Raw genomic sequence first — 13,782 nt, 5'->3', positions numbered from 1 at the left:
TGCCATATCCTGAAAGAAAAGATGTTGATATTTTTTATTGTCACTTCCCCTTTCGTATTAATGAAAATCAGCAAAGAAAGAAGCCATCAAGAAGACATTGCATTAAGACTGAATCTTTGCTTAAAAGTATTAATTTGAAGTATTGCGGATAACTCATTCAATAAATTTTTAACTGCTTTCTCATTGGAAGCTCAACACCAAAACAACACAAACTTATAGATTTTATATTATATAAAGATCACAAATACAATATATTGTTCGTCATGGTTCATGGCAAGACATAGCCCTGTTCTTCCTTTGTAAGGCTATCTAGATCCCTTTTCCCATAGGTTAAGTCCTTCCGTGATTCTTAATAGTGTTTTACCAAGGATGGAACTGAACACATCCCCCGGGACAAGCTCCACGGTATGAGGCTTACCATGCCAGACTTACAAGCAAACTACAGTTATAGCCACAAGATACAAAACGAACATGATGGAGAAGTTCTATGGGTTCATCACTGTTATAGCCACATCATACAAACCAAACATGACAAAAAAAAGTAGGTCTACTAGTATGGCATAGCATGTCTTACTATATAGTAGCTAACAACCAAACACAAGAAAAACCTGGGTAATCCAAATATGGTATGTAGTCCAAATATGGTATTACCAATTATTTATGCTATAAATATATAAGTTTAATATAATAATAATAGTAGTAGAAATATGGACTAACTGCTCAGTCATCAAGCCAGTCCAAATTGAAGTTTTCCTCAACCACTTCAATTTTAAGACTTGGGATACCAGATTTCTTGATGTATTCCCATTCCTTTGCAATCCTTTCATCACAGATAACATGCTTTAAAGTTTTCAGATCTTCAAAAGATTTGGGCAGCTTCTTCAAACGAGAGCACTCTCTCATGTCTATCTCTTTCAAATTCCATAGCTTCCCCATACATTCTGGAAGTTGGCTCAAGCACCCGCACAATGAAATATCAAGATATTCTAGTTTCTTAAGTTTGCAGATGGATGCTGGAAGCTCTATCAAACTTGGACATGCAGACAACCTTAACATTCTCAAAGAGCCGAGCATCCCAAAATCATCGGGTAACTTGAGGACAAGATGGCAGTTAGTGATTGAATACTTCTGAACAGTGGCCGTATTGAAAATATCAAGGGGCGGCTCCTCTAAATCACCGCAGTGATCCAGGCTTACATCTTGCATTATAGGAAGACTTATGTTAGGCTTGATATTAAAATTGGTTAAATTTCCCAGCCCTTCACATAAACTCAAAGATAACTTCTCCAAGTTTGATGATGTGGCCTTACTAAGCTCTTGAAATGGAGGAACAATCAACCTCTCCAAGCGTATACTCTTGAGCTTAATAGGTGAAAATACCGCAGCTACACCATTAACTGTTGCCCTGTTTGAACCACAATTGATTATCAAGAGAACTTTCAGTTTTCTCATAGTACTCATAAAACTGGGAAGAAAGTATTTGCTTGCATCAAAGACTAAAATCAAAGCTTCTACTTCAGGAAAATTCATCTTGCTCCACTGGCATTCATCCATACTACCTGCATACATAGAACAAAAGTATGAACATCACTCAAATTTTATATATGTTTTAGCATCTACTTAGAAACGATTATGCATTATTCTTTGGACCAAGTTATAGACAGCTACCAAACTATTGATAAGATTCTCTTAACACTACACAGTACACATACAAGTTGCTTTTTCACAAGGAGACTTAAAATTCATGGAGAATCACAAAATGAGCTTAGTAACACATACAAGAATGCTTACCTGTGTTAATGGATACAATTTGTGCTTTGAATGTTTGATTGCTTACTTCTTCCCATTTTCCAGGTAATGCTTTCTCCTGCCTTGGCATATACAACCTCTTGCGATGAAGAACACTGTCTTGGTAAGCCAAATGCAGGGCCAAGTCTCGCATCACATCATGCTGAAAAAAGTATAGCTCTGTGGCACTTCCATAACTGATGGCTTGACTCCTAGGAAAAATCATCCATGTCAGCTAAGCATTATAAGAGAAAATCAAAGATATTAAGCTCAACACATACAAGCATAGCCAACAAGTACCCGAGATTGTTTGTCAAATTCAAGAGGCTTTTACTAGCAAGTTCCAATAAGATAACAAATGCATCATGCCACTCCAGCTTTCTCACGTAGACCCAAATGTCCAACAATGCATCTGCAGAAACTTTTTTACCCTTAGCAAATGCTCCCAAGTCTAAGAAGCATTCCCTTGCTTCTTCATCCAAGAATTCAATACTAGTTTCCAAACATCTCAGAAGCCCGTCCTTATGATAATCGGATATAGGTTCTGCTTTTGAAAGCTTGTTCTTTGCTCTTTCCCATATTGGGCGGGGTTCGCCATGCAAGGAGCTACCAATCACCTTCAGAGCAAGTGGCAGGCCTCTACATTCTGCTTGCACCTGTGATTCATTGATCAGTATAAATACGGGAAGATGTTGAACAACTATACGTTAGAAACTTGATTCCCTTATGTGAGAAGATAAAGACTACTACACAAATTTTATATATAGTCCATGCAGATGAATTAACATTTTTTAGGTGATTGTGAAAAATAACTGTTAATGTATGTCTTGAATTTCTTTTGAATTCCAATGAGAAATTAAATGGCATTGCATAACGTCCACTGATGATCAGTGCCATGTATAAACCATGTTTGAAAAACTTTACCTGCTTGACAAGAGTTTCATCTGCAGTATTTGGAATTGTGGTCTGCCCAAATGCCCAAAAACAGAAAAGAGATAGGGCATCATTCAGCTCCAGCAATGGCAATTGATAAAGTCGGGTAAGGGAACTTTTCGGAACTATGGAATAATCCCTGGTTGTCAATAGGGTTTTGAATCCTTCCGCTTCAAATAACAAAATGTCCAAATCTGCTCTAGACCAGACATCATCCAACACTAACAGAGTTGGCCTGGATTGCCTCCAAAGCTGCTGCTGTAGCTGGATATGAGCATCCTCGGCATTTTGAAATTCAGGTTTTCTAGTTCCGAGAATTTTTTCCCACATAGTCTGTAAAATGCCTTTTAAATTTGGGGATTGTGAAACAGTGATGAAAATCACATTGTTTCCAAAATACTCTATATCCATAAAAAAGAAAGATTCAAATCAGTCATCCCACAAGATTGATTAGAAGACAAAATACAGCATCTGAAAACTAAATAAATAAAAGGGAAAGACTAATTTTAATTTTTAAACTGTGCATTTGGAAATGAGAAGATAACAAGCTCTCAATACAAAATGGCACTATAATAAATTATCGAAGGCAATTATCTGACTACGGGAAACAAATTTCCTTTCCAAAATATAACCCAATAAAATCTGGGTTTCAGTATTACATGAATTTGCAAATTAAATTCCCTTACAAGTAAGAAAAGTACCAGCAAAAGTAGACATTCTACAACGCAATCACCTTTGATTTCCGAATCATCACAAAGAGCCAACGACAGAGTTGTTTTCCCACCGCCTCCCATGCAGTGCACACCCACAAGTGACACTTCCTCCTGGAACAGAATTTCCTTCAAATTCCATATAGACTTCTCTAGTCCTACTAAAACCTTAGGACTTTCTGGGCTACTCTTACAGCTTGCATTATGAATAGCAGATTTATCAGCACATCCCTCAGACCCACGAAGCAGGAGAGCATTCTCATGGGGGTCACTGGTAAGCTTGGATGCCTGTTTGAAGATTAAATCATTCATCATCAAGCTCAGATCTGCTGCCGCTTCCGCTAGCTCACTCTGCACATCCTGAGCATCTTTCAGGTCCGTTGCAAGCTTCCTTATATCCAACAACGTAGCTAGCGGCATATGGTGGTTGATGTAGTCATTGATGTCCTTTTCCAGCTTAAGCATCTGGGATGCATATCGCCAATTCATAAAAACATTCAAGGGGCTTAAATTCTCGCATTTTTTGACCAATTCAGTGGCTTTGACAAGGGTTCCCAAAAGCTTTTGGAATGTAGGATTCTGTTGGTGTATGGGTTCTTGCAAATCAAGCACACAAATGTGCTGAACCAAGGGATTGAGGGTTTTGACAAGAGTATCTAATCTATTGCGCAAGTTCTTGCAGAATAAGCTATCCATCTTACTCTCCCTGAATTTTAGTCTAGGTTGTATGAATACTTATAACGCCGCATATTGTAGATAACAAATTTGAAGATGCGAAGCCGTTTCTATGCAACTGCAACGAAAATACTCCTACTGCCATTATTGATATAATGTCACGGATGTAGCTACAGAGAAGTTATATGATTTAGAAAAGTTCATCGATAGGGCACAAGAAAGGTACATTTACAACTGACCGTGTCGTTTGCTTCTTGATTTCCTGGTTGTTTCCACGGTACACAGGTAGAGACACTAGACAATTTCAAGTGATCTGCCCTGTAACAAACTGAACAGCATTAATAGCAATGATATTCTGATGACCCATAAGTTTCAAAGCAAGTAATCCTCCTGCAGTATGTCGGGTAATTTCTATGATACTTCGTCTTCCCTTAAAAAACTGTCTTTATTGGAATTGGGTATCAAGGGACGAGTGCCACTCCCTTCTGTGTTGCTTCTGTAATGGCTAATTTGATAAGCAACCCAAAAATTGTCAATTATTTAACCTAGAATTAGTTAGCTTTCCTCTCACGATGAGGGTTTGTCTGACACATTCGTGCGATACGACAGCTCAAAGAAATTAACATGATTCATGTCATCGAGAAATTTCACAAGTCAAGAATAGCTGCTAACTAGGATCGAAAAATAAGTAATTTTACTTTTGTCGGACGCCGGGTACTTTGAGGAAGCCGCTATGCAGCCTACTATTTCAACTACTTTTGACATTTTTAAATAGTTGATAATGAAATAAAAAATAAAAAATAATGTTGTGTTAGTTTTAATTTTATTTAATAATCATTATTAAATAGTGAAATTGTCCTCTGCATAGCCGCTCCCTTTATTTTCCCAATTAAAATTTAAAAGATGCATTGGGAAACTTGTGATAGATAAAGGAGAGCGGAAAGAGGTTGCTTTACATCGGAACATGTCACAATTTGAGGGCTTATATACGTATTTGTAATATGTGTGCGAAAATATTAGCAACTATACCTTGGTGTGTTATGAGTGTGACAAATATATCTATCTATCTATCTATAATTGAGAGGTTGATTTGTGAGGCAGCTCAACAAAGGTACAAAGCTTGCGAGCTATCACTCAGTGAAGGGTACTACAAAAACATTTTAGCAATCTAATATGGGCGCACTTGTGCCTAAAACCTCTTTGGTTAAGAGTCAAGGACTAAAGGACATGTGGTCTATTGATGAAGTTGAATGGTTCTCAATGAACCCACCAAGGATCAAGTCTTAATGAGTGTAAGTCTTTGACCACCTAAGAGATGAGGTGGTTAGAGCAAATTTAAAGTATATAAAATACTTTTTAGAATAATTTTTTGATTATTAAGAATTTTATGATAATGTCTTAATTTTTTTAATAAATATATAGTAATTTACCAATTTTTATATAATAAAAGAGAGAAATTCAAATCCTTAATTCATAAGTATTACGTGTGTATGTAAGTTGTTGCCTTGGAATTAAATTAAATTTGAAATATCTCATGTTCTAGATTGATGACTTTATTTGTCACCATTGTGCATTTTCAATTCCTATGTTTAGAATTGTGTAGGGTTCATGTCACCATTATATTAAATTAATTTGTCATCATTGTATCTTTTGAATTCCTATGTCTAGATGAGCTACAAGAAATGTCAAAAATTGATGTAAATACTTTAATCATTGAAAAGATTCTCTCTAGTCCAAATGACAATCAATCAAATATGTGGTGTAAAAGCATTAACTAGAAAGTGTTGAATACTAATCTAGGTTTGATTGAATATGAGAAATTACTAGTTGTACTATGTACAGGAAAGAATGATGATTGTAAGAACTTGCCTAAGGAAAATAATGTAAAAGTCAATACCTAGAAGCTCAACTGATAGTGCAAGAGAGATGAATGATATGATCCTCAATTGACTTGATTCAATTAGTATAATTGAGATCCCTGATCAACCACCCATGTAGAAATGATCTCTCTAGACTCCACGTCTCAAATAAAAACTGAATCAAGTGTGAGTTCCATAGTCCTCCTTGTTGCCTCATGAGTGAGCTAATAGATGGAAAGAAGATTATAACTTAGTTGAGGTGCACTCAACACATCTTTGAAGTATCCCCCTTATCAATAGTTTCTTTCTTTGTCACATTCATATAAGTATGATTGTCCATCAAAATAGGTGGAGTATGAAAATGATCAAATGATGAAAACATAGACTATGAAGATGTCAAATGATGAGAAGCCCCTAAATCTAGAAGTTGTCTCCCTTAAATCATGACTTGAAGTAGCAACTAAGGCTTGACCTTTGCCCTTGTGATCCCTTCCTTTATCAAGATTGAATTGTGAAGAAGAGCATGAAGTGGTCATTCTTGAAGGTAGGTTGATTTGATTCTTCTTAAGAAGATTCTTTAGTTCATCAATTTCCTTCTTTGAGCAATGATGTTCTTCAAATCTAGTCTCCTTGCAAGATGCACAAGTGAGAAACTCCCTCTTGGATGATTCCATCTTATTGTTGGCTTGGGATGAGGAGGTGAATTGTTCCTTCTCATGTTGTGCCTTGTGTTGACACTTGTTCTTTTTTTTTCATTGATTCCCTTGATTAGCCATCAATGCATTAGAATTTGAAGACTTGAGAATTCCATACTAATCATTTTTTATTGTTCCAACATCAACATCTCTCCAAATGACTCAAATGGAGGTGTAATGAAGTCATTTCCCATGGTCAACTTGTGAGTGTTTTAACTAGAAACAAAGGTTTCATATTCTTAAGGAAGATTGTCAATCATACGATGAGTCAATTGGAATCCTTGATGGTAATACCACAATCCCTAAGTTGTGCTCTCAACTCATTGACTTTGTAGATGAGATCTTGGATTGTGTCAAAGTTCTTAGGATCCAATTTGAAAATATTTTCTTGAATTGTGAATATCTTATATTCATCCACTTTACCATACAAACTTTCAAGTTTTTCTCAATCTTCTTTGGCAGTGTTCCAGGGTTTAATACAAAGTGAAAGATCTTGTGTGGTCACTTCTCTAATGATTCCAAAATCCATAGAGTCTTTAGTTATCCAATCATTTATTTCCATTAGGACCAAAGGGAATTGAAATTGTTTCATTCACAAAGAAAAATCAAGCATTTCTTCACTAACCTGGTCCATACATTTTCTTTCCATGTGGCATAGTTATGTGGAGTTGATTTTAGAAATGAAGAAGAAACCATGATGCAAAAATTGGAAGAGATCTCACAAGGATCTTATTAATTTTAAGTGCCAAAATAGACCAAATGTTGAAAGTGATATGTCCATTTAAAATTATGCCAAACTAATTCCAGATCTGAAAAGACAAAAAAATCATGCACTTTCAAAAAAACTTGTACCTGAAAATGTATTTGTATGAGCCCAAACGAAGCCTATGAAGTTGTATAAACTAGGCTTTGATATGTACAATCACCAAAATCTCCAAATTCTAAGAAATTTATCCACCCAAACCAGGAAACAGCTATACCATTGAACAATTTAGGAAATTTAGGCCTCCAAAAAAAGTGCACTCAGTTTGGAGCTTTGATGACCAAGCTTTGGCCTCTCAAAGTCAGACTTCCAAATCAAAATTGAATATGGTGAGGGGTTTGATTTGTAAACAACAGATGATGTCAGTAATCTTGTGAGCCTAAATTTGATGGTTAGATGATTGCCTTAACAAAATAAAATTGCAGAGGTATGATGGCTAGACAACCATTATCTTTAAAATGTTGGAATGATGATGCATGTAATAAGCTAAATTTGACACCTTGACGCCAGTCAAAGCAAAATAATAATAAGGCACGTCTATGCTCCAATGGACGTCAAATTTATCTCCATTAAAAAATGTGAAAAATACAATTTTTAAAATAAAATTACTCGTTTGAGTTGTTAACTGGGCAATGAGAGCGCGTGTTACAGATGTATGCCATGGATTTGTACATGTCGGAGCTGATAACATCTTCTTCAGAGCTCGTGCTAATAACCATCCAAATTGAGCAAATAGATATTATGACAATACTGTGCGAGTTCTCGCAGAATAAACTATCCATCTATTGCGCAAGATCTTGCAGAATAAACTATCCATCTTACTCTCCCTGATTTTTTAAGTCTAGGTTGTTTCCATACATAACTATAACATCCACATATTATTGAAAATGAACCTCAATTTCTAAGCAACTGCTCCGCCTGCTATTATTGACAAAATGTCACAGATGTAGCTATAGAGAAGTGATATGATTTAGAACAGTTCATCCGTAGGGCACACGAAAGGTACATTTACAACTGACCGTGTCATTTGCTTCTTGATTTCCTCGTCGTTTCCACGGAAGACAGTTTTTATTTCATGTGATCTGCGCTGTAACCAACTTCACAACATTAATAGCAATGATATTCTGATGACCCATAAGTTTTAGAACGAGTTATCCTCGTGGAGTACGTTGGGAAATTTCTTTAATATCTATTGAAAAATCATAAGTTGGGTGTAATTTCTGGGATACTTCTTCCTGCCTTGAACAAACTGTCATTACTGAGAATGGGTATCAAGAAAAAGACTGCCACTCCTTCCGTCTTGCTTCTGTTAAGGCCAATTTGGTAAGCAACCAAAAGATTGTGCGATACACGACAGCTCATAGAAATGTACATGATTTATATCACCAAGAAATTTCATTAGTCAAGAAAAGCTGCCAAGGATCGGAAGTTAAGATATTCTACTTCGTCGGACGTTGAGCCCCTGAAAAGATGTATTGGGACTAAAGATGCATTGGGACTATACTAGATGAAGGAAAGAGGAAATGGCTAAATGATAAACTATTTTGTTTGCATCTAGGCATTCATCCAAATCATTGTTTTTGGGCAATGGCAGGGCAAATAAAATAGTTTATCCTTTAGCCGTTTCCGAGGAAAGAGAGGTTGCTTTACATTGGAAAGGGTCGAATTTGAAGATTATACGTACGTATTTTAAAGCCATCTTCTCTTGTTAGTCTGTACCTAAGGAACTAATATTTTCCATAGCTTTTAACAATTAATTTTCACAATGAAAACATTTCACCAATCTAAAGTTTAAAAATCTTTATTTTTAAAATGTATTTATGGAAACTTTTTTCTATTGGTTGACAGCTATTTACCTAGGGGTAAATTATAAATTTTAATTTTATTTATTTTTTTTAAAATAGCAACAGTTTTTGGATGTTTCTAACGATTTCATGCCATAGCAGTAAATGTTTCTGTAACTGACTGCGGGCAAAATAACTTTCCCGATATTTTCCCCGGTGAGAGCACACAAGTTCATTAGCAATAGATGTTTCTAAAATACGGGAATCCTTTGTTGATACTTGATGTTGTTGGTGTCTGGGAACAACTACCAAGTTGTCGTATATATTTACTATTTAACCATCTATTTGGCGAGAAAGCAAAGGACAAAGGTGTTTGGATAGGTTTCATTGCAATTCGCAATTAAATCTAAAATATTTGGTCATATCTGACTTTCAATTGAAGGACTATAAGCCCCAGGTCAGTTAGTTGCTCACGTTTAAGAGTACAGAGAACCGGAATGCATTATGCAATTTATTCATTGGTTTACAAGGATAATACTTGTCCACATGATCTCACAATACCTTTTTCTCTAATAGATAGTTGGAACAAAGAGCAGAAGTGACCTTAGTGGATCATTCGTCATCTCCCCTGTTCAGTCAGAATTTGCAGTTGGAATAGATAGCAACAATGAGAGGAAATCATATTTCATCATGTGTTGTAATTTGTAGGTAGATATGGAAATGACAAGGCTGGCTAGAATGATCGCCAGGTCAGATAATATGCTCAAACATCAAGAAAACATATGAAATTCAGTTTTTCTTTTTGCACAAGTATCTTCCCAAGCATTATTTCACATCTCCCTTTGCTCTGACAAATGGCTGGAAATAGTAGTAGCAGAGAGGATTATGAATCCCATGTCCTTTCCCCAACTCAAATATCTGCAATACCTAGATATGAATGGATCCAGACCTTCGATCCTCCTTCATCAGATCAAGGGCTCCTAATGCTTCTTTTGCTTATGATCTGGATGTCTCCAACGAATGAAAAAACACCTTTCCAGTTAGTCATATAGTGGAGCATACCTTTCATGATTTGTTTTTACAGTTGAGGTTTCAAAAGATGTTGATACCTTCAATGTAGATGTACCAACGTGCCCCTTCAACACAAAAATTTACTTCTAACTCAAATAAATGAATACAACTTGGACTAGATAGTTGACGATGGACACAAGCTCTTATCTAGCTATCATGATTGCAATATTACAATTTGAAATGTAGCTAAGAAGATATCTTAAGTCCCTTAAAAAAGTTTCAAGGTTTTAATTGTATTTATACATGGTTGATATTGTAGAACAAGATTTTAGTGTGCAAGGAACAATAACAATAAGAGAAACATTCACAAACTAAAACTAAATTCACATATAAGCTTAGACAAAGAAAGCAAACAAGAAATGCAAACCTCAAAAGAGAAAACATTCCATGCTTCCTTGATTTTGTAGATGTGTCCTTTGATGTGGATGTATGCTCAAATGCTCAAAGTCGCTTCAATGGTGGAGATGGATAATAGCAAATTGGTAGCTTTGTGAGCTCTCAATTTGGCATTATAAGGGTAAGATTGATGGCTTTGGTTCTCAAAATAGCATGGTAACTTTAGCTCAAAGATTGTTGATGAAATGGCTTGGGATGGGATTCAATTTATAGGCCAAGGGGTAGAGGGATGGAGGGCTTAGATGCAAGGATGGGGAGATGGTTAAGGAGGGCTAAGATGCACTCAAAGGGGAGCACATGGATTGTGCTTGTTTAGCACCAATGGGAAGGTGACACTTGTCACAAGGAGGATGAGTGTGAGAGGGTAGGGTAAAGGGTTGGTTAAAGGCATGATGAGTGGGGTTGAGTATGTAAGAGAGATGTAAGAGGAATGAGTGTGGAAGAGGGAAGAGTGTGGAAGATGGATGTAAGAGTCATGAGTGGGCTTGTAAGAGTCTTTTATGGTTTGTAAGAGCAGTCATGGCTTGGTGGTTGGGATTTTTGAGGGGAGACTTTGGTTTGGATTAGGAAAGTCTTAAACTTGTTTAAGGAATGTGACAACATTAGGGAGTGGATTAGGCTTGGGTTTAGGATTAGATTAGAGATGTTAGAGATGTGCAAGTGGATGGCATTAATGAGGTTGGGTGAGTTAGTGGCTAATCTTGGTTAGTATGGGTGGATGGGGTGGATTAGGCTAAATGGAGGATTAGGGGGATAAGTTAGGGGTTTTTAGATTTGAGGATTTTATTTATCAAATGGATTTATTTAATAAATGGGGATTTTTGGAATTAGATAGAAGAATAGGATTTAATTGATAAATAATAGGTTATTTGATTTATCAATTAGGACTATAGATGATTAATTAAATTAATCAACTAGGGGATAGCAAAGGATTAATTAAATAAGAATTTAATTAATGATGCCTTTAGAGATAACTAAATAGGATTACCAAAGTAGTGTAATCAAATTTAGGTGTCTACATTTTGCCCCTCTTTGACATAGTGTTGAGACAACACTATTTCAAAGAAGTTTGAATGAAGACGACACGAGGAAGATGTTTTTGGCAACAAGGTTGCCCCAGTCTCGGATAAGAAGAAGAGAGACTAGACTTAGATGATGCCCCCTTAAGAAGGCGGCAAAGAGAGAAATGAGGCTTGACGACTTCTTGAAAAGTACAAAAAATCGAGATGAGCAGAGACACAGATTGGCGAAGGGGTTGAATTAGCTCAAACTCTCACTGCGGGAGAATGATCAAAGGCACAATAGTAAAGCAAGCTAAAGACTTTCCAGGATTGGGGGGAGGATGGAGGAGCGGAGCACCATAAAAGGAATCCATGGTAGGGAGATGGATGATGGAATGATAAAGCTGATGCAACAGGATTTCAAGGAGTCAAATTGGCGAAAGATGGGTTTCGGAGATCCCTAGGACTAGGATTGTGGATCTCGAAAGATGAGGCTTGGTGGATTGATTTGGATTGGTGGATCCCTAAGACTAGGATTGTGGATCCCTAAAGCTAAAGGTGATGGTTGATTCTGAGAGATATGGTTGCACAAGCTGGGGTAGGAGAGATGGATGCTGGATATGGATCGGGGATAATGGAGATGAAGGGAATCCATTGAAGTTTTTTGAGCAAGGGGGATACTTCAAAGAGAAGTACCACCATGTAGTTGAGCACTAGATTTGCTATAGGACTGTTGGTTAATTTCCAAGTTTACCAAGAACATCAAGGTCGTGTCACCAACCGTCCAAAGGACTGACAAACTGACTCGAAACAAACATGCAAGGATTGCCCTAGTATCACACATGAATCCCAAAGGAAGCAACGTGGAAACGACACTAGGTAACCCACAAGCAGAAAAAGAAAACAAGCGAAAGACATGATTAAGACCTCACGCTCTGATTGCCCCATTCGCAACATACCATGATATGGAAGATCGTGGCAACCTTGAGGAGGGAACAAGGAGATTGCTTGGAAAAGATATTTCAAGACCCAAAAGGGAAGATCCCAAATCAAAAGAAAGCGAAAATCCAAAAGAGAACCGTTTGCCAACGAGATGGGTAGGATGAGGTACTAAGGGACCAAGATCAGACATGAGGAAAGCTATATCCTACAAGGACCTATCGGAGAGCACCTAAGCTGATGGATCTGGATGAGCGATGTGTCTAGCAAGCTGAACTAAGAAGGATAACACTTTGGTGACAGGAAATCTAGCTAAAGGATGTATTGGAATAGCTAACCAAGGTGTGCAATGTGTGCAAGATGTTGACCAAGGATGAACTGCTATACAATGGTACTAAGCTAAAGAGGATGTACAAGCTGATGGACCAAGATACGTTACAAATGTACAAGTTTGTTCATGTTTTTGGTTTTTGTGAGATGGAAATGTTTGTGAAGGGTGGGATGTCTATAATAGTTGATAGGTGGATAGGTAGATGATTTGCGAAAAGCTTAAGTGAAAATGGGGTTCTTTGTGTGCATGTGATAGGATACAAGCTAGGATACAAGATTATTTACAAGCTAGAATATGGTACAAGCTTTGGACAAGATTCAGATATATACAAGGTATGGTACAAGATTTACAAGGTATAATACAAGCTTTGGTACAAGATTTACAAGCTGAGGTTCAAGATTTGCAAGCTGTACAGGAGGTATTTACAAGCTCCATCAGATTTTGGATATTTGGTTGGAACACCAAGGGAACAAGCAGGTGTTTTATGGGATGGTAGGTGGATGGAGGAGGGATAGGATAGTGATAGATAATGGATTAGTCTTTAGTACACAAGGTGCCTGAATTACCAGATTTTCGCCAAGGTACCTATCCAAGGCGCCTGAATTGCCAAGTTTTCACCATTGGATGCTTATTTCTCTTTACTGTTTTTTTTTTTTTTTTTAAATTTCAAAAGCTGGGTATACCAAGGATCTTCAAGCATAGAACTTCTTGAGATGAATAATGTTAGTAGGATCATTCAAGAGTTCTCCTTCCGGTGTAGATAGCTGATAGGCTCCGGAGCCAAAGGAAGCAGTGACAACATAAGGACCAAGCCATGTAGGTTCAAACTTGCCTTTC

General features: G+C 36.9%; 1 protein-coding gene across 1 annotated transcript; it reads right to left on the bottom strand.

Annotated features, from left to right (window-relative positions):
- Positions 1 to 204: 204 nt before the first annotated feature.
- On the bottom strand, positions 205 to 4,139 carry LOC149560765 (putative disease resistance protein At4g33300). Its single transcript, XM_089824789.1, has 5 exons — positions 3,455 to 4,139; positions 2,713 to 3,122; positions 2,089 to 2,444; positions 1,792 to 2,000; positions 205 to 1,559 (listed from the first exon to the last, which is right to left on the bottom strand). The coding sequence occupies exons 1-5, from the start codon at positions 4,125 to 4,127 to the stop codon at positions 721 to 723; spliced, it is 2,487 nt and encodes an 828-aa protein (XP_089680915.1). The 5' UTR covers positions 4,128 to 4,139; the 3' UTR covers positions 205 to 720.
- Positions 4,140 to 13,782: the final 9,643 nt, after the last annotated feature.

This window comes from Cupressus sempervirens, chromosome 4 (genome assembly GCF_028749045.1).
Source record: "Cupressus sempervirens isolate cs-2001-9-10 chromosome 4, ASM2874904v1, whole genome shotgun sequence".
Taxonomy (NCBI): Eukaryota; Viridiplantae; Streptophyta; class Pinopsida; order Cupressales; family Cupressaceae; genus Cupressus; species Cupressus sempervirens.
Note: the sequence above shows the minus strand (reverse complement) of the source record. Positions and strands in the feature narration are given on the sequence as shown.